This window comes from Gymnodraco acuticeps, unplaced genomic scaffold (assembly GCF_902827175.1).
Source record: "Gymnodraco acuticeps unplaced genomic scaffold, fGymAcu1.1, whole genome shotgun sequence".
Classification (NCBI taxonomy): Eukaryota; Metazoa; Chordata; class Actinopteri; order Perciformes; family Bathydraconidae; genus Gymnodraco; species Gymnodraco acuticeps.
In genome coordinates this window covers 3016090-3042481 of record NW_022990693.1, presented here as the reverse complement: position 1 = coordinate 3042481, position 26392 = coordinate 3016090, and the positions used below count along the sequence as shown (strand labels likewise).

Sequence of the window (26392 nt, the reverse complement as noted above, 5' to 3'; positions counted from 1 at the left end):
CGCCCAGGTATTTGTAAGATTTCACAATCTCAATGTCCTGATCAAGTGAAAGAAGACACATTTTGACCTAAATGTAATCATCTTTCCATACTAAACTAAAAAAATCAAGGGTTTACATGTTAAAAAAACCGCAAATAGTTTAAAACGAAACGTTATTTTGGGGTAAAAGCCTACACAGAATATAAGTCTAATTTGTAGTGATACAAATAAGACTTGTATTTTGTGTAGGTTTTTGGAAGGGTTAAGATCTTTATGCTGGACATTTATAAGATAAGATAAGATAAGGTGATAAAGTGGCAACATTGGCATAAAGGTCTTACAACTTGCAAAAACCTACCATGAATATACTATATGTCTTATTTGTTATTATTTAACCTCAAAATAAGATTTAGTTTTAACCATAGATTGTATTTACTGTAACACACAGCCAGGCCTGCAGGCTCAACCTTAACGGTTAAAAAAACACAGTTTTTATAAAACCATCTTGCAGGTCAACACACTACTCGGTCAACATTGTGACTATGAATTATTGCATTTGGCCACTCATGAATAAACTAAAAACAGTTTTTCAGTTGGCCTCTAATTGTTCTAGGCTACTGTTGATAGGCAGAAGTGTATTTTATTCTGAAAATCCTACCAGACTTCCCCTGTAGCGGAACACAGCACTGAACATATTAAAGTGTACCTCTCGGTTGTCGCGTTACGGTAGTCAGTCAGTAAACAGAGTGATAGCGATGAGGAGTAATGAATAGGAATGAAGGCAGATAAGATAACCTGAATGTCCGCTGACACAGCCACCGATGGGAGACAAGGACGCAGGACTATAAGGCGTTGGTACTGTATGCTACTATCGTTTCATTTTCCGTGACATTTTACTTCACATTTGGTTTGCATTGATAACTTTATTAGTTTAGCATGTGAAGGGATAGAGACATGTTTATAATACGCTAGCATACATGATAACGTTAAAGTCACTTAAGCTTTGACTCCAGTAACATTTAGCTACACTGACTCGTGCTTCCTGGTATTGCTTCTACGCAATGAATATATGAAATGTATTGGAACTGTATCTTAAAATACTATTGCCAATGCCAGGTGTTTAAGTAACGTTAAGTCAGTAACCTAAAGTTCCCTTCCTCTATTTTAATGTGTTATTAGACTTGGCTCAACACCAGTGTCCAGGGAACTTGTGCCATAGAAATGTCACGTCCTTTATTTTTCCACTTCCTCGCCTGTCAGTTTGAACGTTATGTAACTGTCACCCAATGTTCTCAGCTTACTAGTGTTCAGACGGCTGCTGGTATGGCGGTTTCCTGCTCCAGTTTCATGATGCAGTTTACATTATGCTTCCGCAATGCCAAATACACTGTTTAGATGATTTAATTAAACTAACTAAAGATTGAAATGTCTGGAAATTGAGGGGTCATTCCAGAATTGGTGGACATGTTCTGTCCCACCAATGACATTTCAAATAAACCATGTCCAAAACGCTAAAACAAGTTTGTTGAGTTGAATTTATTTGTCCTTGGACAAAATGTATACAGTTGGTAAAAAAGTGTCTTCCAAATATTATCAAAAAGCAATCAAACCTTTTTTCCCTTGTTTTGCGAAATAAGGACGTTGTTAATAGGTTCCTGTTTGAAAAAATTAAGAAAGACCCAAATCAGTTCAAATGTTGTAAATGTAAAGATCATCAATAGGCCTATTTGTTTTTGAGACATTGTTTTGCCTGACGCGTCAAATATGATGAAATAATAAACAAATATATTTTGTTATATGGTGCACACACATTGATCTCAAAAAGTTGAGGATTGTCTGGCTATTATTTGATATTATTTTAAACTTATATCACATTATTGTCTTCATGTTATGGGTTTGACTCCAAAGCGACCCAAATACACTTTTCAATACTGTAAAAATGCGGGAGCAATTTTTGGACAGGTATCTTGCCCAAGGACACTGATTGGTAGATCAGCGCATTAACCCTCAAGGGATATTCATGTCTGAACATGATTTTAACTTATGTCACTCCATTGTCAATGTAACGGATGATTTAACAAACAAATATATAACATACAGAACAGATGTGCTTATTTACTCTAAATAACAATTAACATAAGGTTTGGAGCAGCAGATTGCCCAATAATTGAGACAGAGCTAGCTCAAATAGTGGCCGCTGGCAGTTTAGCTTCTTGTGGCAGGTGCCACGCTGCTGCTGCTGGGCAATGACTTTGTTGCTATGACAACAAACATAAATTAAGAGAAAATTGAAGCATTTCCCTTTTTAGATGGTGTTTCTGAGAGATTAAGTCATGTGGATGTGAAGGATCTAGCTTTCTACATTTTCGATTATAAGAGGTGAAGACAAGTTACGGCTCGTTCTGTCAACAGACAAAGCACTGTTTAAAAAATGATAAAAAAAACTCAAGATTACCTGATTGAAAATGACAAATGTCTACATTTGTGCGTTCCCTGTTTTTCACAGAGTGCTACTTGACTCAAAGAGGCAGCAGAACAGAAGGATGAGCTCAGTGCAGAGGTAGGTGACCAATTGTTTTTCATAGATGAGGTCACATCCCTTTAGAGGGGTGCAGGAATGAATACGGCTCTATCAGTTGGAAGTCAATGGTTTTCTGAATGTGTTTTTGGTTAGATGCATGAAATGAGATCTGTGGTTAACACAAGCGTACAAAATGTTCATGTTTGTTCTCAGATATAACAGGTGTCAGTAAATGCTACCCACATCTAAGCTGTTAGCCAAAATGCCAGATATTTATTTTTCAATTGTATGCACAAACCAAAAAGGAGACAAGCCTGGCTTTGTTTCTACAAAATCCTGCCTCAAGAAAGAAAACCAAGAGTGAAAGAGATTGTGAATTTGTGCGATTAAACATGCCAAAAAAAACCTCATCCAAACCTGTTGTACAAGTTAGAACGCATCAATCCCCGCTTATCCACATCAACCCTGGCTGTCAATGTTTGGGCTCTAATTAACATTAAAGGTGGGGTAGGTAATGTTGGAGAAACCAGCTCGAGTGCGCTAGAATTTGAAAATACACAGCCAGAAGAAATCTGCCACTTCCTTACAGAGCCCCTCCTCCAACACACACGAACGCGCACATGACCAATGAGGGCACGAGATAAGTTTGTGCACAGATGGAAGGCTGACAGGCAGGTAGGCCATCCAGTTACTTTAGCCGGGCCGGCTCAGATGATTGGTCGTGCTTTTTACAGCACTATGGCTTCCACAGATGACGTTTTGTATGGATTTTTTGTCAAAGCACTTGAGATATTCATTGCTATCGGGATGTCAAGAGCATTCCATGGAATATAACAAAAAGTGTATCTCGAGCCGGTTTCTCAAACTTACCTACCCCACCTTTAAAAAAAAATAAAAAAGTTTAGGCTTTGTTACATTTATGTTACAACTTTGTAAGTGTGACATATGATCACACTTCCCAGAAATCTGAACGGTGTTACCTTTCCTAGGAAAGTTGCAAAAGACATACAGTTCATAGTACTGCAAGTGCAAGGACTTTAAACAGTCCATAGGGCAACAGTCGTGGTACCTCTTGTGGTGATATGGTGATTGAGCAGAATGGTATTTCAATTGCCAATCTTGGAGATTATTACTTAATACTTGTTTTTTAATGAGATCTAGCATTCTAGACAAAGAAATTCCCTTAATCAAATCAAGTTTTATTTATATAGCACATTTATAAACGATTTTTGGTGGAGCCAAAGTGCTGTACATATAATAAAAATAGCCTACAGTAGAGACACTTTACAGCAAATACAACAGCACAGATTGTTCAGAATATCAGTATGAGAAAAACGACACCCTCTGTCCTTAGACCCTCTGTCCTTAGACCCTCTGTCCTTAGACCCTCTGTCCTCAGACCCTCTATCCTTAGACCCTCTATCCTTAGACCCTCACATCGTACAAGAAAAACTTCCAGAGAAAACCCACAGATTAAAGGGAACATGGGAGAAACCTCAGGGAGAGCAACAGAGGAGGGATCCCTCTCCCAGGACGGACAGACGTGCAATAGATGCCGTGTGTAAATCCAAGAGATAATACATTTTACAGCATATAGACCGAATGTTACTCATAATACTTGTTCTTATCATGCAATTAACATTTCCGTGTGTGTGAAAGCATCATAGGGTGAGCCTTAGTAGAATTACAGGGTGTAATGTGCGTGCCTGTTTAAAATGGCAGTGCCTTGGGGGAATGTGTGTCTGCCTGCTGCAACCTGTTGACTGTGAGATTAAAATGACCTTTAAAGCTTGTCTCTGTGGATTTGAATTTTAAAGATTGTAAACAATGCTGACTGTGTGATGTGCTGTGATTCGCAGACAGCTGAGTCAGCTGCTGGGAGCATGGAGGTGGAAGAGGAGGGCGGAGTATTCTCTCTACTCCGCCACTGGAATTCACTGCAGGAGCTTCTGCTCCCCCCCTTCAGGACCAGGTGCTCAACTCCGTTTGAAGCCTCTTTGCTTTTTGACAAAAAAGTCAAATTGAACCATGTTGTTGATTTTGACACAATTAAGCCTTTTTTCAGGAACAAGGTGATTTTTTTAAATGACAGATTTCTATAATGACAGATTTTTTTCAAAGAATTGGTGATTTGTTTCAACAGATTGATGATTCTTTAACATTTAAATCATTTTTCTTTGTTCAAAAATGTAATCATTTTGAAAATGTGGTTAATTCACAAAAAAAGGATGATCTTACAGAAAGTAGGTGATTTCTCAAAAATGTTGTCATCTAAAAAAAGTTATTTCTAACAATTAAATTATCTTTGAAAACTGTTGGATTTTTCAAAATGATATTATGCAAAGAAATAAAATGTTGTGTTTTTTAAAGATTTGCCATTTTTGAAGGATTATGTGATTTATTTTTTATTTTTTGACAAATCAACAAAAAAAACATTGCTTTCTGACATAAAACTAAAACAGTAAAAAACAAACAAGGTTTATTCATAGTGTAAATACAGGATGTTGATTTTTAACAGTTTTTGTTTCTGAACAACTTCATGATTGGAGTTTAGCATTCAGCGGAAGGTTTCAGGACAGTGCTAACGCTGAATATGCTTTGTGAATGTCGTGGTTATGTAAGTATTATTAGCAGCAGCAGCAGGTTGCTCTTAAAGGGGCACTACAGCACTTTAGTACTCCACTTCCATAGAGTAGTGAAGCAGAGACAGATACAATATTATGAATGTTCTTAATCTATGCAGCAGAAGCAGAGATGGTTTCAGTTCCAGTCAGGGCTCAGGCTCCAAACACTCAGGATCTTTCCCATGATCCTTCTCTCGTTAGACCCTCCCTCCCTGCCAACATTATTCAAGCTGCCATCTTTAAACTTAGGCTTCACTTTCTTCTAAACTACACACCTGAAAAGTTTCCTGACTGACACACTGTTATGAATAATGTTATATCTAAAAAAATACAAGTTTAGTTCAGTTAATCAACTCACATGACCAAATGTTTCCATTATCAACAGCAGAGTTATAGCTTGGTGATATGTGTACAGGTGTGTGTGGTTATTGTGTAGCAGCGAGCTGGGACCCAAAATACCACACAGACAGCTGGTTTCTAGGTCAGGAACATGCCAATGGTCCAAAGGCTGTTCTCATTGCTCGTTGCCCCACATTAAAATAGTGCCGAGACCACAGTGTAAAAAGAACTTCAGCTTTCATGACCAATACTCCTCTGGGTACAGTTTTAGTTGTAGCTACATTATCTGTAGTCTTAATGGAGTGGTGCAGTGATGACGTCTTTTTGTTGGCCCACCCAAAAGTTAGCATCACATTACATTGCATTTAGCTTTTATCCAAAGCGACTTACAATAAGTGCATTCGACCAGGAAGACACAACCTTGAAGAAAACAGAATCATATAAGTACATCAGGTTTCATAGAGCCAAACATTTCAAGTGCTACTCAACTGGCTTTAGATAAGCCAGTCCTTTATTAGTGTATAAGTGCTTTGTTAATAGTTCTATCGCTCAAAGTGCTCCCTCGACCAAAATCAATATGATTTCTCCATTGGATTTTGGAAAATGTCTGAAAATAAGCTCTGTGGCAAAATCTAATTTATGATACTTGCACATTTGTTCAGCAGGATAGACTCCACATATTATCACCACTTAGAAGCGTAAATGCAATAGGCATTGCATAATGCTAGCTCAAGGCCGCATAGCTTCACCTCACCTTGTAGTAGCGTCGGTTGAACCAGTGGTAAGTCAAGTCTGTGTTTTAAGTTATTCCAATAGCCTTTTATAATAGTTGCTTATGTTTACCCATAGATCTTTTAAAACATTATCCTAGTTTACAAGTGTTTTTCTAGTGTCTGCTAACATGCATAGGTTTTGAAGTGCAGATTGGTTGATTGTCATCCATTATAAAGTGGGCTTTTTACATTTGAACAGGTGTTCACTGAGTGTTAAGTCCTTACACGCAGTTGATTGCTTGCACAGCTCCAAAAAGACTTGATGCAAAGGAACACTGAAACATTTATGCAAGATTATGTAATGAATCCTAAACAGAACTACAAATAACATCATTACACTATTTCACCTCTTGTAGAAAAAAAGAAAAATGTACATGTCAAAAGCAGCTCTCGGTATTTTGTGAAATCTGAAGATATGACTCTTATGTCAAAGGGAAGTTGGGAAAGCTTTAACTCAAAGTGTGAAGCTCACTTTTTACTCTCTTACAGAAGAAGCCATAGAGATCCACAAGAAGAAGCTCTTCCTGTGGTTCAGCCACCTTCCTCAGGAGGAGAAACAGTTTGGAGGCTGCTTCAGCCCGGAGACCATGCATGTGGACCCGCTGATCCTGGAAAGAAATGCAGAGGAGAGGGCAGGACTGCTCACTTCCCCTCTCCAAACCCAGGCCCCCTACAGCGGCCATGTGACCGTGGAGCAGCTGTTTGAAACCACCGATGCCTGGAGTGAGGGCCGGGGCCTCAACGTGCTGCTGTACGGGGCCGTGGGGACCGGGAAAAGTACTGTGGTGCGGAAGCTGGTGCTGGATTGGTGCGCTGGTACCACCCTGACTCACTTCAAGCTGCTGGTTCCTTTCTCTTGTGAGGACCTGGGCCAACTGTCAAAGTAAGACAGATATATATAGTAATGAAGAAATGCCTACGGGAGCACTTCAGAAAACATAGATGGGAAATAAAAATCAGTTTGCTGTATCTGGTTGTAAGATTAGATTTCAAAGCTATTTCCTTTAGAATTTCATCTAGAATATGAAAATGGACACGGTGGCCCAGATTTAGTTTATACGGAAGAGGATTAAGAGCACATGATTTATTTTTTTGTGAGGATTTGAAAAAAAAATGTGTTTTTTTTTGTTCTGAGAAAAAAGTCAGAATTCTGACTTTAAAGTCAAAAATGTTTTTCTCCCAAAAAAAAAACGTTTTTTTTGTCCTTTTTTTCAAATCCTCACAAAAAAATAATTAATGTGGCCCTAATCCTCTTCCGTAAATTTACGTCGATGGATATGTTAGTAATAAATTGCACAAAGTGAATTATCCCCTCCATCACAGGGCGGTCTCCTTGATGGACCTTGTGGGCAGGAAGTACCTCCACCTAAGAAAACACCCCCTGCTGGGCGGGGAGGGAGACCAGGCCAGGGATGTACTCTTCCTCTTCAATGGGATGGAGAAAATGAAACTGGACTTCCGGATTGGAGCCACGGAGCTTTGCAGTGACCCCAATGAGGTGCTGCCTCCAGGTGTAGTGGTGGTCAACCTGCTGAGGAAGTACCTCCTGCCTGAGGTGAGGGACAATCACTGTAATCTTATTTATTCATCTGTTCTATTTCTCTGTAATCAGCACTTCCTGCAGAAGTTTCACAATAAAAGCCTTGAGTAAAGGGCAGGATCATTTCCTTTAAAGCAGCTGGAAGGCTTAAATAAGGGCTAAATAAAGATTGTCTGTACTTTTATGTGTTACTTGGTCATATTCATACTGTATTTATTCTGTTTTAAATTAAAGAGCTGGAGCTGTGAAATATGTGAGCTCCAGCTATTCATATAAATATATTATTTAGGAAAGCACTAAACTGGATCTTTTTTTCCGTTGTGCACCCAAGGCAATATCAATTTCGCTGATGTTAGATTTGTATATGGCATTTTATTTATAATGACAGTTGTCACGACAACAATAATCAAATTCTTTGTTTTAAGAAAAGGAACCTAGTCTTCTACAGCTCAAGAGCACTTTCCAGCCTTCTGTCATCCATAATATTCAATTATATACCAAATAATAATGACCAAATAACACAATACAAAAACATGGCAAAAAGAATCAGGAAATTGAACTTTTTCCCTGGATATATGCTCCAAAAAAGGGGAAGCATTTTGACTTTGAGCGGAGAACCGGAAGTGGTCAAATGCTAACTCATCTCTGGGTTTTAGGACGCATCCTTGCAACATCACTATCAGGGTGATGTTCTATGTTCTACAGAGAAATGCTGTAGAACATAGAACTGTTCTTTGCTGTTCTTTTACCAAGCTGAATCAATGAAAATACCCAAGGCCGAACAAGCCAAAAAGTTTGCAAAAGTATACTAGGTACTCTTTAAATCTGTGTTTATTTCTTAAAGGTGGGGTAGGTCATTTTGGAGAAACCAGCTCGAGTGCGCTAGAATTTGAAAATACACAACCGGAAAAAATCGGCCACTTCCTTACAGAGCCCCTCCTTCAACACACATGAATGCGCACATGACCAATGAGGGCACGAGATAAGTTTGTGCACAGATGGAAGGCTGACAGGCAGGTAGGCCATCCAGTTACTTTAGCCGGGCTGGCTCAGATGATTGGTCGTACTTTTTACAGTATTACAGCTTCCACAGATGACATTTCATTATGGATTTATTGTCAAAGCACTTCAGATATTCATTGCTATCGGGATGTTAAGAGCATTCCATGGAATATAACAACAAGTGTATCTCGAGCCGGTTTCTCAAACTTACCTACCCCACCTTTAAGTGTATTCATTTCAATATGTGTTGTTGTTGGTTTTATAAGTTGGCTGTTGTATGTTCCTAGGCCAGCGTCTTGGTTACCACCAGACTGTCTGCTCTGGACCGTATCCCTCAGAAGTACGTGACTCGCTATGCCCAGATTTGTGGCTTCAATGATCTGGACCGCCAGCGAGCTTACTTCACCAGCCGCCTGATGCAGCAGACTGGAGAAACTACACATAACAATGAGGTCAATGGTCTGATAGAGCTACTCTACCTCAACCTTCAGAGAGAGAGCCAGCTGGCTGCAGCCTGCTTCCTCCCGTCCTACTGCTGGCTCACATGTGCCACCTTACACTTCCTCCATTTCACAGACGCCAAGGCACCCATCCGCACACTGACCGGCATCTACACCAGTTTCCTCAGACTCAACTTTGGAGGAGAGGTGCTTGGCACAGGGACAGGGACAAATGCGGCCATTCAGGGGCAGCACAATTCTCTGATGTTGTATGTAGTCCGTACAGTCGGGAAACTTGCGTTTGACGGCGTGACGAACAAACGCACGTCATTCTCAGAAGAGGAACTGGAGCAGTGGATAGGAGGGAAGACCAAGACGGATGAGGAGCTGCGTCAGCTGGCCATGTTCCGGACTGATGTGCTCGACTTCTTCTTGGCTCCCTGTGTAGAAAGCTTCAAGCATTCACCAGAAGACCCCAGTAAGATTGATCAGAAGCGGTATGTTTTTGCTGTCCCGGCCATGCAGGAGTACCTGGCAGCTCTCTACGTCGTCCTAGGAGAGAACAAATCTGCTCTGGAGAAGATGACCAAGGAGGTGTCTCTGGCCATTGGTCAAGCCAGTGAGGACGTCAGTGCCATCTTTAACATCCTCTCTAAGTTCATTCCCCTCCGAATATTCGCTGTTTTCAACCTCCTTAAGCTTTTTCCAAAGCTCTACGAGAAGATCAGCATTAAAAACAAAGGCAGCATCGCCAGAACCATGACTGCCGAGATGTTCCGCACCGAGGATCGCTACAACGAGGACGTACTGGATCAGGTGGAGCAAAGCCTCCTGGGAGTCCATGGCCCAGAGCCCCAGCAGATCAGTGAGGCCCAGCCTTTTGAGCTCTACCCTATCTTCATGGGGGGGCTGTTGCATTACGGTAACCGTGTCCTTCTCCAGCAACTCGGCTGCAGCATTCAGAGCACCACTGTGGCCCAGATCACTCATGCCCTCAGGAAGTACCTTGTCAGAGGTAACAGATATGTTCTTTTCAGTCTTGTTACACAGTGTGCTTTGTCTTTTGACTTGAGTGATTGTTTAAGTACTGTAAGTCTATTAAGGTTAACTTGACACATCAGAATTCCCCTGAAAGATCCCCTGCGCTCAAACATTTTTTATTATGTTGACGTTTTCTCTTATTTAATACTAGAGCTGAGCCAGCCTCAGCCCCCAGAAGAGCTGATGGATCTGCTGCTCCTCCTCTATGAGTTCCAGAACCCCAGACTGACCGCAGAGGTTTTGGCCTCGATCAGAAGCATCCGCCTCACCAACGTCCGTATGACCTCACGCAAGTGCTTTGTCCTGAGCTCTGTGCTGTCGTGCACCCCTGCCAGGTAAAGCGCTTCCTTTGAAACCTGTTCAGTGTTTAGGGTTTAGCATTTTATTTTTTTCCTGGCTTTGTAAGATATTATTATTTCTACTTGTTTAATACCAAGTGGATCCAAAAGAGTATACTTGGAGTTGCTGCTACAACTATTGGGCTTCGTGAAATGACAGCCTTGGCCACACCTACTGCTGGGAAATCGTATTCGCACCCAACAATTAGAAATAAATAAAAAAACAATCAAGAAACTACAACAAAAGAGCAGTTTAATTTTGGCAGAACTTCAGTGACTAAATCTTACTGAAACGTTTAAACCAGAAGATAGTAGAGTCTTACGGTTTCTCTCACGGCATTCTTGTAAAAACAACTAGTGGTGTCAATTGATCTAAAAATTGACCCATGAAATGCAATCAGAGAAAGAGAAATCTGAAGATTCCTTACTTTATCATAACGTGATTTCTGAATTATTGGCATGAAGACAGATCCTTTTCTGTCACTTAGCTAAAGCATCAACGAACCCACTGGCACAGAGAGCCGCTGTGGTTCACTCTGTGCGATACACAGAGTTTTCTGGTATTTTCAGTGCAGCTATCATATTGGCGCTAACATTGATAGCCCTAGTAAAATCATATGTTATGATACAGAAATAAAGCTCTGTTCTCCGTTGTATTTTTTTGCTGTGGCTAGATTACACAAGTATTGAAGTATTTTCCATAGGCAGCGATGTTCAGCGCAAAGATTTCAGTTTTAAAAAGTTTCTGAAGACATTATAGCTATATTATAGTTGTTAGTTTATAGCATAGTTTATATCTACTGCATATGAAATGCATATAATTAGTATGTTTAGTATTGTCATTTTACAAAACATGTTGTGGTGTGTGACTGTAGTTATCGCCTTGAAGAGCTGGACCTGTCCTCCTGCCTGCTGACTCAGGACAGGCTTCCGATGCTGTGGCCTGCCTTCAGACACACATTCAAACTCAAGTGAGGAACACTCTTCTTTGTGGTTTGCAGTGAATAACAGAGGGGCCCTTTTCAAAGGAAATATGTGGTTTGTGTGCATCTTGCTAAAGGTTGTACTGTAATATTACTAAGAATTGAACAGTGTTTGTTAAACCATAGCAATGTTAATACATCAGACTGATCAGAATTCAGTAGAACTACTTTATCTGTCCTAATCAATTACAGTGTGTTTTCTTTTATTTGTAGTTTATTGTAAATCAAAGAGGTATGTCTGAGTGACGTTTTCAATCAGAGGAAAATGAGTCTATGAACTCTCACATGTCTTTGGCATTTTGTCTACTAACATGTATCTTTGTTTATTGGTTAGCATCTTATCGGCTTCATTTGATTAATAGCTGTTTTGTTTTTTTCTAAATATATATTTGTTCTTTATTAAATCGTTTTTCTTCTTGATTGACTCATCAATTAGTCTACTTCTCTAAAGTATGTAAGTAAGAGAGTCAACGTGTGGCATCCCTGTGGTAAAACATGGTTAAACCAGTTCCAACAGGTTAATGATGTGGCATTAAGCCAAAGAGGTTCTTGTGCTTTTAGTCCAGCCTTATTGATATAAATGGGTCATAAGATGTGTTTTAAAGGCATTTTGACTAATGACTCATTCTCGTCTAGCATGTGAATGCTGTGTGTGATTGTTGTGTCTGCCTGTCTCTGTTGTCCTCAGTTTGCAGTTTAACAGCCTGGGTCCTGAGTCCTGCATCCTCCTCAGGGATCTGCTTCTAGACCCCGAGAGCTGTATTAGATCTCTACAGTAAGAACACGTTTACTCATGTCTTTACGGGTTCTGTACAAAGGAATCCGCTCTTTACTGTGCTGTTGTCTTTCGTTTGGAATATACAAAATTCAATGAGTTACTCAAAGTGACCTGACCAACAGCGCTGCAGATCAGGTCCAAACATTACAAAGTAATTCATCAAACGCAGTTAGCTGCTGGGTGAACAGCAGGCAGGTGGTTATTGTGAACCAACACACCTTCAACATCATGAGTAAACACCACGTTTTACCATGCCAATTATTATTATTATTAGTAGTAGCATTAGTATTATTAGTATTATTAGTATTATTACTACCAATTATATAGTGAGACCATTTGTTCTGTACCAGCACAGCCTCCTAAAGGATCCTTATCTCACATGCTTTACCCAGAAGAAAGGGTCCATTAGTCCTGCTTTTTTCAGAAAATGTGCTTGATGTTAAAGGCAGTCACAGGCCATGGTCAAATATTTTAAAAAAACAGTTCCTGTCTTCTCCCAACCACTGAACTTCGGTGAAAAAACGTTAGATCAGATGTGAAGGGGAATACTTCAGGACCTTGGGAAAGACAACCGGACTAAAATGTTCCGTAAATGGACTACTGGAAGCATCTAGATACTTTGCCTCGTCAGTTTCATGCAGGCAACATTTATTTTAAAACAAATAATAAATAAAGGAAGTGAAAGGAATTGGTGCTCACCCTCACCCCCACCGGCCACTTGTATTAATCAATATGAACCCCAGTTAGTATGATTGTATGAAACGATTTGATTTAAAATATAACTTTTTGCAATATATCAATCAATCAATGTTTATTTATATAGCCCAATATCACAAATGTTACATTTGTCTCAGTGGACTTTACAGTTTGTACAAAATATCAGTATGACAATACGACACCCTCTGTCCTTAGACCCTCACATCGTACAAGGAAACACTTCCAGAGAAAACCCACAGTTTAAAGGGAAAAATGGGAGAAACCTCAGGGAGAGCAACAGAGGAGGGATCCCTCTCCCAGGACGGACAGACGTGCAATAGATGCCGTGTGTAAATTGAAAAGATAATACATTTGCAACATAGGTAGTCCAAATGTTTGGAAATGCATGTGTGTATAATAGGAAGATGAATCCACTAGGATATCCATCCAGGACCTATGATCCAGGACCACAGCCACGACTCAAGATCCAGGGCTCGCGATGCAGGACAGAGGAGCGCAGGATCATCCATGACTCCGGATCCCGGCGTATATAGACACCAAAAAGAAAGACATTTGGGGAAGCTGGGTTAATCGGAACATGAGAGTACACAGGTATAGACAGAGAGAAGGAAGAAGTAAGATGTCCCCCGACAAACTAAGCCTATATCAGCAAAACTAGGGGCTGAATCTAATCAGCCCTAACTATAAGCTTTATCAAAAAGGAAGGTCTTAAGCGCACTCTTAAAAACGGATAGGGTGTCTGCCGCCCGAACACAAACTGGAAGCTGATTCCACAAATGTGGAGCTTGATAAGAAAAGGACTCTGGCTCCCATTGTACTTTTAGAGACTCTAGGAACAACCAACAACCCTGCATTCTTGGAACGCAATGCCCTAGTAGGACAGTAGGGTATAATGAGTTCTTTAAGGTAAGATGGCGCCTGCCCATTAAGGGGTTTGTAGGCGAGAAGAATAATTTTAAATTATATCCTGTGTTCTATAGGGAGCCAGTGTAAGGCAGCCAGAACAGGAGTAATGTGGTCCCTTTTCCTAACTCTGGTTAGTACACGAGCTGCAGCATTTTGAATCAGCTGAAGCGACTTGACTGACTTCTTGGTACACCCTGATAATAAAGAGTTACAATAATCCAGCCTATATGCATTATTGAATAGCCCAGCAATGTCTGACTATTCTAACGTGTTCTTCAGACTGTGTGACAACACTCTGCTGGAGTCTGGAGCCAGCACTCTGCTGGAGGCCTTCCCAGAGAACCAGTCCCTGACGCACCTGTCCCTGATGCACACCGGGCTGGGGGACCGGGGGGCCCAAGAGCTGGCTGAGAGGCTCCAGCAGCACAAGGGCCTCCAGGAGCTCAACGTGGCCTACAACAACATCGGAGACAGGACTGCCATGACTCTGGTGGACGCCTGCAGGGAGCACCCCAGCATCCACACTGTGCAGTGAGCAGCTCTGCAACACAGTGTAGTGAAGAGTGTCACTATATTCTCTTCAGGTTCCTGTGTTGATGTAGTGTGTTGTGTGTTGTGCAGCTTGTACCTGAACCCTCTCACTGACGTGGGGAAGCAGTCGCTGTATGTCCGAGGAGATCCCAAGAGCCACAGCGGCCGGAGGGTGAAGGTCTTGGCTTCAGTGACCGAGGGCTCAGACCTCTCTGAGGACTGGCACCCCATCCTCAGCGTGATCCAGAAGAACATCTCCTCCTGGGACCGCCAACGAGTCAAGGAGCAGCTGAAGGTACACACAACTACGTAATGAAGTCAGAGAGGAACCTCAGGGATAAGAAAAACCCAACAGTTAATCTGAGTTAAATATCCATAAACTATGGCTATAGCATTTAGAAAACATTTGCATAATCATTAACTAAAAAGGTAAAAAGTATGAGAGGTTAAGAATCCAAATGAATTTCACCACTGAAAATGAAAGATGTTGCTGTTACTGATATGTGATGAATAACTATTGACTACTGATTCCACAAACATTATTGACGTTTCGTGCAACTGATGTATGTCTTGGAGAAATACCGTGTGAACCATCGGCTTAACAAGACAAAGTGTTAAATAGTGTTTTATTTGTCATATAGTTTACAGATTTGTATCTTCACGGTCAACTTTTATATTTTCACTCTTTTAGTTCTGTTTTTATCTTCTATCTTCTATTTTGAGATGTTATATTGTATAATTGTTTATTTTCTACTCTCTTTTATTTCTAATTATGTGCAATACAATGTATTAATGCTGCTGCCACGAAACCTTACCTTATCTTATTTTAGCTGGTGAATGTGTTTTTGTGAAAAAGCGCCCTCTTGTGGTGAAACCCCGCAATCGAATGAATGGTCATGTTCATCATGGAGAATAGACGCTGAGTATCTTAACCCATAGAGCAGCGGCTCCCAACCTTTTTCAACTCAGGGCCCACTTAAGAATCCAAAAAATATGTGCGGCCCACATTCAACCATAAACAATACGGAGGCTAAATAAAGTTCTGATCAGAACATGTGACACATTGTTAATCCAGTGGAACCGACCGCTGTGATCAAGGACTGTAATGACCGTTGCTAAGGAGGATCGAGAAAGAGAAAGGAAAAGAGGTTCAAATAAAAAATAAATGTTAATAATGAAAATGTTTCCACACAAATCATGTTTGCAAATTATTTGGCGGCAAATATTGAATTTACATTTACACCCTTTGGGCTTTTAGATGAAGACCGCACACAGTTCATAAATACAACTATTCTTCTGGCTAAAATATATATTGTTAAAAGTCAATCAAGGAGTAATCTTAATTTAAGGTGTTTGAAGAGTAGATTAAAAATAAAACATGTTTTGAAAAAAATGATTGCCACAAAAAATCAAAGGATTGCTCAACACGCCATGACATGGGAAATAATGAGCTCTAACGAAGAGTGGGATTAAAGGAACAATAAATATGCTTGCCATGTTGTGTTTGAGGTGGTTTTTGGCTGCCAAACTATTTTTGTTTGAAATGTTGAAGTGGTCCTACTGACTGTATCTTTATTTCTTCTGTTTTTTGTCTGAGACGGGAATGTCATCTCCTATAAGTTATTGTTATGTCCATGTTTGGGCCTTTAGCCTTTAGGAAAAAAAAAAGAAGAAACAAATTATTTGGCGGCATTAAGCGCATTTCACAACATTTGGGACCTCATGATTTAAATAAGGGCTATTGTGTTTGTACTGGGAAGTTGTTTTACCTTTACTTTTGAAAAAATGAACTGCTGATTTGAAGACGTCGTCAGTCAATAGAAAAAAAACGGCGTAACGTGACTAACATGGAAGTTGTAGTAGTGCTGTCTGGCCATGGATATTTGCTTCTCTGCCCGTCCTCCTGTCGGGCAGACTACCAGAGTCTGGGATTTGGAGGCATTGCGCTGTCAGTTGGCTGGCCTTCAATTTGGAGGAGAAAACATAAGTGGGGGCCTCTTTATAGCATTAAGAAAGTATTTCCTTAATCATTAACTACAAAGGAAGGAAGTTTGAGAGGGTAAGCATACAAATACATTCCTCCATGAAGTCCATTGTGATGCATGACAGTAACTCAGCCCCTCCCCCTGCAGGTGTTCCTCAGGGACCTGGAGTGGGGCCGTCAGCAGCAGCAGAGTTTCTGGAAGAGGCTGCACTTCCGCAGGGTGGAGAAGGGCGTCCGGCAGACTCTACGGATGCTGGAGAAGGACACTATACCTCCATCCTCAGGAAAAAGCAAATGGGCCATCAACACCAGGAGGTGAAACGGGCTACATCTTCATAACTGTAAAGAGCTGACTGCATTCAACAGTTTACCAAGCATCTCAAAGAGACTTTGTTTTATCACTTTGTCAGACATGTTTTAATCCTAACAGAGAATGCAGTCAGGACTCACAGCGAGCTTTTTACCAATAATTGCAGCAAAATGCATTTTGGCGGTGTAATGCTATGGAACAACAATGAGCAGCTTGACACTGACTATTCAGGTGCATTTAATGAACACGAACACATAGATAGACTTTCTGATGTACATACAACTACGTGATAACACAAGAGGAGGCTGGGGAGGCAGATGGAGTTACATTTATTTGGTTTTTAAAGGTCCCCTATTATACTCTTTTTCAACAATATAGGTCTCAGATATATACAGAACATGTCTCTGAAGTGTTTGTCTCTAAATACCAAACAGATCATTGTAGCATGCCATAAAGCCCTCTGTTTCAGCCCTGTTTCAAAAGTGCTGATTCTGTGTCAGCACTGTTGAACAGGGCGCTATTGGCTAATGGTTGCACAACCCAAAAAAAACATTTTTATACATATTTATGTATAAAAGACATGGAAAAGTGGATTTTGCGTAATAGGTGACCTTTTGAAAGGATTTCAACAGGTATCATCTGATATGTTTTACTCTCAAACTGAAGCAGATTGTTTGTTAAATGCTAATATGCTGGGTATAAGTTTTAAGTCAGTCTTTATGGGTAAAATAACAAGGCTGCTGCAGTGATTTTGAAATCAGGTCCATTAAGCTGGGAGACTGACGAGTGATTTCATCTTGGTGCCTCCCTAATGTGTTCCTGAATCGGAGTCACATGCAGCCACCTCCGTGCAAAGCCTTATAGAACTTTTTTAATATATGTATTGAGCTAACAAAGTGTACCTTCATGTTTTCCCTTAGACTCATTCAGTTCAAAAGAAAACAAATATGTACTGCACTGTGTCGGCATTCAAGAGGAAGTGTGTTTATTGCTCTTCTCTGATATGACCAGCTGCCTTATTTCACCACCAGCATTTGGTTTGGTCTTGTAAATGTGTTTGTTCTATACATATATGTAGAACATCTAAGTAGTGCTTTGGTACAAACTGAAACGTGTTGTTACATTTCATTTCATTGAGCTGTACCAAGTACCAAAAGCTGGCATTAAAAGTCAAGTTGTATTAAAGTTATGTTATGATTAGAGTTCCTGCTAGAACCTAAAGTATATTAAGTATTAAATATGATATTGTAATTTTAGTCAAAGTTTTTGCAGATCTACTTGTGTTTGAGTTAGTTTGCTTTGTTTAATGGGCAATAGGGTTTTGTAAAAACCCATGTTCAACTACTAATGAAAAAAAGGGCCAGTACCCAGCTGGTTTCAAAAGCACATGATACTCCTATCCCTTTCCTATGGGTTTGTGGTGCAACATGTCAACTGTATCAATGGTAGGGCTGAACCAAATAACTTCAAGCTTTTTTCTTGAAGTTGATGAATTATAATATTTGCAGCTCCTTTTTTCTTTTCTTATTTCTGTTTTTGTTTGAACCTGCCTTTAACCCTCCAAATTAAAAAGGTTATGGAGGAATGCTGCCTTATTTCGTATCCGATGTTCTATCCTCAGATCAGCATGATGTGGTGCATGTGCAGTGCTGTAATATCACTGCTGGCATGTCATTGAAACATGCTGCATTAAATGGTACAATGTAAACAGTGTTGTCTAAGTTATTTCTGTTGAATGATGTATTAGATCAAACATAAACATGTTCTTGTTTACTTGGGTAGTTACCTTTGTTATGCTAAGCGTAATGACAGCTTCCTTATGTTTGTGTTTATCGAGTAAAGTTGATAATTCAAGTGACCAGCTGTTTTAAATGGAAATGTTTAGAAAGCAATATTGGGTTTTTTAAAGACATCTTTATTACGTACCAATGGGCTTTGACCTAAGAGCCACGAGAAGGAAGGGACACTGTTGGGTCTACAGACATTTCTTCCACCACATTGTGTCGGCTCCTCTCTGCCAGTCGGTAAATGTTTAACCTATATGACTGTGGCTAAAGGAGTCACTATCTCACCGGCTGAAGGCGTCTTTTATTGTGTGTGTGTGCTGTGAACCTTGTCTGTCCAGTGTCACAGTCTGCGCCGGAACACACACTCAGGACTCCATGAGGACCTTTACAGGTAGGCTCTGTCTCTGCTCCACTCTCCATTATTTGACTATACAAATGTGAAGTCTGGCTGTAAGTAAGTCACTCTTACCTGTGTCTGGCTTGCTTTTTTTATTATGGTGAAAAGCAGTGGTGTAAGAAGTATTCAGGTCTTGTATTTAGGTCAAAGTCGCAATACTACATTTTAAAAGTATTTTGTTACAAGTAAAAGTCCTGCATTCAATATCTTACTTAAGTAAAAGTACAGTAGTATAAGCATCGGAATATTAAAGTCCCAAAAGTAAAAGTACTCCTTATGCGTAATGGCCCATTTTAGAATCACATATAAATTGAGCTACAGGGTTACTATTAATATTATTTATACGTGTTTATCACAACTGGTAAAGGTGGAGCTCATTTGAATATGTGTTTACTGCTGCTGGATATCTTGTGTATGTATGTCAAAAAAAGGAAGAAAAAAAATGTATGTCAAAGTTTATTTAATAATTAATTTAGACTTTGTGTTAGCTAATAATCTAAACCTAAAAAGTAACTAGTAACAAAAGCTGACAAATAAATTAAGTGTAGTAAAAAGTATGATATTGGCTTCTACAATGGAGTAGAAGTAAAAAGTAGCATAAACTGAGAATACTCAGGGAAAGTAGAATAATCTCCAAATAGAACTTAAGTACAGTACTAGAGTAAATGTACTATCCACCACTGGTTATAAGCAGGGTTTGGCCTGTTGACTCTAGGTGGCTTTTTTCTGGTTGAAGTGTTTTTGGACAGGATCAATATATAACAGATGGGCTTGGAGCTGAAGAAAAGATACATTGTTGGTTTGGGTCGTCACATGACAGCTCTCACTACAAATGATTATTTAGCATGGCTTTTCTGTGTAGGTTTCTTTGTCACTGCTTGTCTACCTTACTACATTCAGAGGGAAATATATTCATTTCAACACAGTATCTTGCTTGGAATATTTTTGTATTATATATATATTTCCCATTGTGAGAAACAGACTTTCATTGTCTTTGGCTCATCTTTAAAAAACGATTAATTAAAGGTCCCCTATCATACTGTTTTTCATCAATATATTATAGGTCTCAGATATATACAAACATGTCTCTGAAGTGTTTGGCTCCAAATACCAAACAGATCATGCATTGCAGCATCCCATAATCCCCTCTGTTTCAGCCCTGTTTCAAAAGTGCTGATTCTCTGTCAGTTACTTTAAGATAAGATAAGATGGTACTTTATTGATCCCAATTTGGGAAATTGTTTTTGTTACAGCAGCATAAAAGACGAGGCATTTTACAATAAAACAAAACTACAAATAAACAAGAATAGAAAGAAAATAAAATAGAAAATATACATGTAGATATTGTATAAACAGATTATATATGTGTAAAATGTACAATGTGGTTTTATTCCAAGAGAAACTATGGAGCAGAGAGTTATCTTCCAGCCAGAGGTGATTTGTTGAGTTATGGCACTGCGGAGCTGCAGCAGTCTGTTGGAGAAGGAGCTCCGTTGACTGTCCAGCTGCAGGTGGAGAGGATGGGTGGGTTATCCATGATGGACAACAGCCTGTTCAGTGTCCTCCTCTCCACCACAGCTTCAAAGGGGTCCAGCTTGATGCCGATGACAGACCCAGCTTTCCTGATCAGTTTATTGATCCTGCTGGTGTCACCGGCACTGATGCTGCCCCCCCCCCCCCCCCAGCAGACCGCAGCAAAGAAGAGTGCACTGGCCACAACAGACTGGTAGAAGATCTCCAGCATCTTGCTGCACACGTGGAAGGATCTCAGCTTCCTCAGAAAATAGAGTCGGCTCATCCCCTTCTTGTGCACAGCGTCAGTGTTGATCCTCCAGTTCAGCCCATTGTCTAAGTGCACTCCCAGGTACTTGTAGTCCTCCACAACAGCCACACCCTCTCCCAGAATGCACAGGGGCTGAGGAGACGTCCTCTTCCTCCTGAAATCAATGACAATCTCTCTGGTCTTGGCCACATTCAGAAGCAGATGATTTCCTCCAGTCCACTCTACAAAATCAACCACCAGTGCTCTGTACTCCTCCTCCCGTGCATCCCTTATACACCCTACCACTGCAGAGTCATCCGAAAACTTCTGCAGGTGGCATGACTCTGAGTTGTATTGAAAGTCAGAGGTGTATAAGGTGAACAGGACAGGAGACAGCACAGTCCCCTGAGGGGCTCCTATACTACCAACCACCACATCAGAAAGCACACTGCCCAGCCGGACGTACTGTGGTCTGTCCGTGAGGTAGTTGGTAATCCAGGAGATGGTGGACGAGTCTACCCTCATAGCCTGCAGCTTGTCACTCCGTAGCCGAGGCTGGATCGCGTTGAATGTGCTGGAGAAATCAAAAAAGGTGATTCTCACAGTGCAACCCGATCCATCCAGGTATGAGTGAGCACGCTGCAGCAGGTAAATAATGGCATCGTCCGCCCCCAGGTGAGGCTGGTAGGCAAATTGCAGAGGGTCTAGAAATGATCTTACCTGCGGTCTGAGATGGGCCAAGACCAGTCTCTCCAGCACCTTCATCACATGAGATGTGAGTGCTACTGGGCGATAGTGATTGAGCCCAGAAGGAGTCGTCTTTTTAGGGACAGGAACAACGCAGGACGTCTTCCACAGCACCGGGATGGTCTCCAGGTGCAGTCTCAGGTTGAACAGTTGTTGTTGAACAGGAGACAGCTGGCAGGCACAGGTCCTCAGGACCCTGGGGCTGATGTCCTCAGGGCCAGCAGCCTTGCCTTGGTGGAGTTTTTCCATCTGTCTCTGGACCTGTCCTGTGCTCACAGTGAAGCGGGGGGAGGGGCTTGATGGCTCAGTGGAGGGGAGGCACATCAAAGGTGAGGTGGTAAAGTGTGCTCGGCATGCGGGATAGAGGGGGGGTAAAATTAGATGAAAATAAGGAGCCACGCCCCTCTGAGAGATATTTGGTTAAAAATAACTCAATGGTGCTCTAGGAGGAGATTCAGGTGATAAGAGGGGGGGGGTTACCTTGGTTGCTGATTGGCTAATGGTTACACAAGACAAAACATCGTTATGACATCATAAAGTGGCCAAAATCTGATCAGCTCATTTTCAGACAGGTTTTATAGAAATGGATCAAAAAGAGAGAGAATCTTTGTTCCTGAAACTTTCAGAGTCTCTTTCCACAGAGGGGACACATGTTGATGTAGAAGAGACATGAAGAAGAGGACACATGTTGATGTAGAAGAGACATGAAGAAGAGGGGACACATGTTGATGTAGAAGAGACATGAAGAAGAGGGGACACATGTTGATGTAGAAGAGACATGGAGAAGAGGGACACATGTTGATGTAGAAGAGACATGAAGAAGAGGGGACACGTGTTGATGTAGAAGAGACATGAAGAAGAGGGGACACATGTTGATGTAGAAGAGACATGAAGAAGAGGGGACACATGTTGATGTAGAAGAGACATGAAGAAGAGGGGACACATGTTGATGTAGAAGAGACATGAAGAAGAGGGGACACATGTTGATGTAGAAGAGACATGAAGAAGAGGGGACACATGTTGATGTAGAAGAGACATGAAGAAGAGGGGACACATGTTGATGTAGAAGAGACATGGAGAAGAGGGGACACATGTTGATGTAGAAGAGACATGAAGAAGAGGGGACACATGTTGATGTAGAAGAGACATGAAGAAGTAGGGACACATGTTGATGTAGAAGAGACATGAAGAAGAGGGGACACATGTTGATGTAGAAGAGACATGAAGAAGAGGGGACACATGTTGATGTAGAAGAGACATGAAGAAGAGGGGACACATGTTGATGTAGAAGAGACATGAAGAAGAAGGGACACATGTTGATGTAGAAGAGACAGGAAGAAGAGGGGACACATGTTGATGTAGAAGACAGAGGGGACAGATGTTGATGTAGAAGAGACATGAAGAAGAGGGGACACATGTTGATGTAGAAGAGACATGAAGAAGAGGGGACACATGTTGATGTAGAAGAGACATGAGGAAGAGGGGACACATGTTGATGTAGAAGAGACATGAAGAAGAGGGGACACATGTTGATGAAGAAGAGACATGAAGAAGAGGGGACACATGTTGATGTAGAAGAGACATGAGGAAGAGGGGACACATGTTGATGTAGAAGAGACATGGAGAAGAGGGGACACATGTTGATGAAGAAGAGACATGAAGAAGAGGGGACACATGTTGATGTAGAAGAGACATGAGGAAGAGGGGACACATGTTGATGTAGAAGAGACATGAAGAAGAGGGGACACATGTTGATGTAGAAGAGACATGAAGAAGAGGGGACACATGTTGATGTAGAAGAGACATGGAGAAGAGGGGACACATGTTGATGTAGAAGAGACATGAAGAAGAGAGGACACATGTTGATGTAGAAGAGACAGGAAGAAGAGGGGACACATGTTGATGTAGAAGAGACAGGAAGAAGAGGGGACACATGTTGATGTAGAAGAGACATGAAGAAGAGGGGACACATGTTGATGTAGAAGAGACATGAAGAAGAGGGGACACATGGTGATGTAGAAGAGACGTGAAGAAGTGGACTTTGCATAATAGGTGACCTTTAAGGTTATATACTGGCAGAATGGGTATATCTTTTTAAGCTTTCTGCCCTCCCGCTTCAACTTGCTTTGTTTTTTGTACCTGGACAATGTATACATTTATATTGAATTAGCTGAAAAATATGAATATATATTTTCGTACGGTGGCCCTGAAGTGCAAGACACTACAGCATTTCAGAAAACACCACAGCATTTCACATTGGACGGAAAGGGTATTCCTTTAGGGAGAACACTTCTTGTTTGTGATTGGACAGAGCCAGCCAGAGAAGCACTGCTGTGATTGGTTGTTTTTGCTGCCAGTCAAGAAATGACGCTTCGTGATTGGTCAACACCCGACAGCGAAATATGTCCCAACACATCAGCCGTTAGCACACACTCAGAGCTCACAGCTCCTCATATCTGTTCAGAAACTGGACAAAAGTTAAACATGTACAAACCACAGACTGTCTGTGTCATGGTGAATACAGTCGCTGCTTTATTTATGTCTGTATGACGTTGTTGTGAGTGTGGACGGAGCAGCAACAGGTTAGTTTAGCCTGATGGATCCGATTCCATTCAGAAAACACGCATTTTAAAAGCTTTTCGCCTGCCGTCTTATCTGCAGACTTGTCAAAGCGTTAATTCATGGTTTTTACTAACCGTTATCAGTATGTAGTTACTTCGGCATCACTTTAAAACGTGTATTACAATTAAATCACGGTCAAATATGTTCATTTTGTTGTAGTTGGTATCTCCCATAGGATTTACATGGATATACGCCCCGCCCCCTCTCGAGCCCGTCTTGTTTGAATGACAGGAGCAAACACAGCTGACAGCCGCGGTGAAACTCGAGCGATTAGAGCGATGCGAATATTGGGTGGTCTACCATAGTATTTACATGGAGATAAGCCCCTTAAAAATCATGAATTAATAAAGCATTAATTCTGTGTTTACTCCTGTCATTCAAACAAGACGCTGGAGAGGGGGCGGGCCGTATTTCCATGTAAATCCTATCGGAATCGGATCGATCAGGCTAAACTAACCTGTAGCTGCTCCGTCCACACTCACAACAACGTCATACATACACAAATAAAGCAGCGACTGTATTCACCATGACATAGACAGTCTGTGTTTTTTTATATGTTGAACTTTTGTCCAGTTTCTGAACAGATATGAGGAGCTGTGAGCTCTGAGTGTGTGCTAACAGCTAACGGCTGATGTGTTGGGCCAATCACGAAGCGTCATTTCTTGACTGGCAGCAAAAACAACCAATCACACAGCTGGCTCTGTCCAATCACAAACAAGAAGTGTTCTCCCTAAAGGAATACCCTTTCCGTCCAATGTGAAATGCTGCGGCGTTTTGTGAAATGCTGTGGTGTCTTGCACTTCAGGGCCACCGTATTTTTGCTTAGTCGAAATGAGTTACTTAAAGACAACAGGGACACTAATGTACAGAAGTGAAGAAGCACTTTTGTAGTCCAACCCAGAAGTTAGCATCGCTCTGGTTCCCTCAACAACAAATGTATGGGATTTTTCCATTGAATGTTGGATTATCATAACAAATAAATTACATTTTAAACAAAAGATAATGACACTTAAAATTATTATTCGGACTACTTTCACTGGCATTCACTGGCCAGAAGTAAAAAACTAATGTTAGCATCACATTCGTGTAGCTCAGGTAACCAGCACTAAAGGAAAAACTAGTGTTCAGATAGATGATGTTAACTAGTCTCGTTTAACCAGACTTTTTTAAGACACTAATACGTTTCAAACTCTAAAGTGATGTATTTACTGACTTATTTTTGTTTGAGGAACAGAATGCTAAAATCCGTGAAGCTTTTTGTTAGCCATGGAAAAAGTCATGCTTCCAATTCATGAAGATAATGAAACCAATACGTAACTAATTTCTTTGGAACTCAGAATGACTAATATAATATATTACTAATAAATAGGCAATATGTTTTTTGTAGAAATCCTAAATAGATTTAGAATGACTGCTTCTAGGCAGGCCACTAAATGAACACCTTCTTTAATAAAAAAAATGTATTTTCATGTCATAAAATTAGCATGTTACTGTTTTGCAAATGTATTTATTTTGTATTGTTCTTAGCCGTCATTTGTTAAGTTAATATGAATAACTTTGTTATTAAATCAGTTAACGTAACATTTAAGGAGGTAAGCGTAGTGCTTAAAATGTTTGCTTACCTTTTCTGTTTAGCTTACATCAATGCTTTTACATGTAGCTGTAAGCATTAACTTCAGCTGGTTGGTTACTAGGTAACTAATGGTAAAGTTACCTAGTTCAATAACTTTTTATCATTTTAGTTGACGCAAATCTAAAACACCCAGGAGCTGCTCACAGGTAGCTATGGTAAACAATACCAGCTAAAATGGTGGATGTTGTGGAAATATTTTCCAAGGCCCATAACTTTGACCCAGTGTATCAGTTCAAACTGTCCTGACTGAGCACAGGCAACTGTAACCTTGGCTGCTGTGCTCTCAGTGTTTTGTCTCCCTGTTCCTGCCTGTTGGCGTCAGCTGATAGAGGTGTTATCATTCTATCTTGTTATGCAGCATGTTGATGATGCTCTCTGAACTAGCTAAATACATGGGTCTGGGGTAGAGTTCTTCAGAATTGATGTGGCAACTCTACCGTGAAGTCAGAACCTCTGACTCTTGGACTTGTGATGTGAATCCTCCGGCCGTTAACTCCAAATAAACCATCATGTGTTTGACATCAAAGCTACTGCTCTTCCCGTGTCTCCTTCCTGAGTCGGTGACTCCCACTGCATAGCTACACAGAAGTTTCCTCTACAGTGGACAGTTGGCCTGAGTTCGGACTGAACTGCTGTTA

General features: G+C 40.8%; 2 protein-coding genes across 5 annotated transcripts in view; both read left to right on the top strand.

Annotated features, from left to right (window-relative positions):
• The first annotated feature begins 654 nt into the window (after window positions 1-654).
• On the top strand, window positions 655-18514 carry nlrx1 (NLR family member X1). Of its 4 annotated transcripts, none has more exons than XM_034230565.1 (12): window positions 655-834; window positions 2486-2539; window positions 4360-4472; window positions 6726-7119; window positions 7560-7791; window positions 9066-10233; window positions 10411-10594; window positions 11473-11568; window positions 12269-12355; window positions 14261-14512; window positions 14603-14807; window positions 16645-18514. In XM_034230565.1, the coding sequence occupies exons 2-12, from the start codon at window positions 2523-2525 to the stop codon at window positions 16813-16815; spliced, it is 2919 nt and encodes a 972-aa protein (XP_034086456.1). In that variant the 5' UTR covers window positions 655-834; window positions 2486-2522; the 3' UTR covers window positions 16816-18514. The 4 variants fall into 4 exon arrangements, with proteins under 4 accessions (XP_034086456.1, XP_034086459.1, XP_034086457.1 ...); XM_034230568.1 differs by having other exon boundaries at window positions 662-834; window positions 4360-4572; XM_034230566.1 differs by having other exon boundaries at window positions 662-839.
• Window positions 18515-18918: 404 nt separating this feature from the next.
• The window catches only part of LOC117555583 (Na(+)/H(+) exchange regulatory cofactor NHE-RF4-like), a 44783-nt gene continuing 37309 nt past the window's right edge, over window positions 18919-26392 (top strand). Inside the window, 1 exon segment of the mRNA XM_034230499.1 lies at window positions 18919-18984. Within this exon segment, the coding sequence (XP_034086390.1) occupies window positions 18969-18984 (16 nt within the window). The 5' untranslated portion in view covers window positions 18919-18968.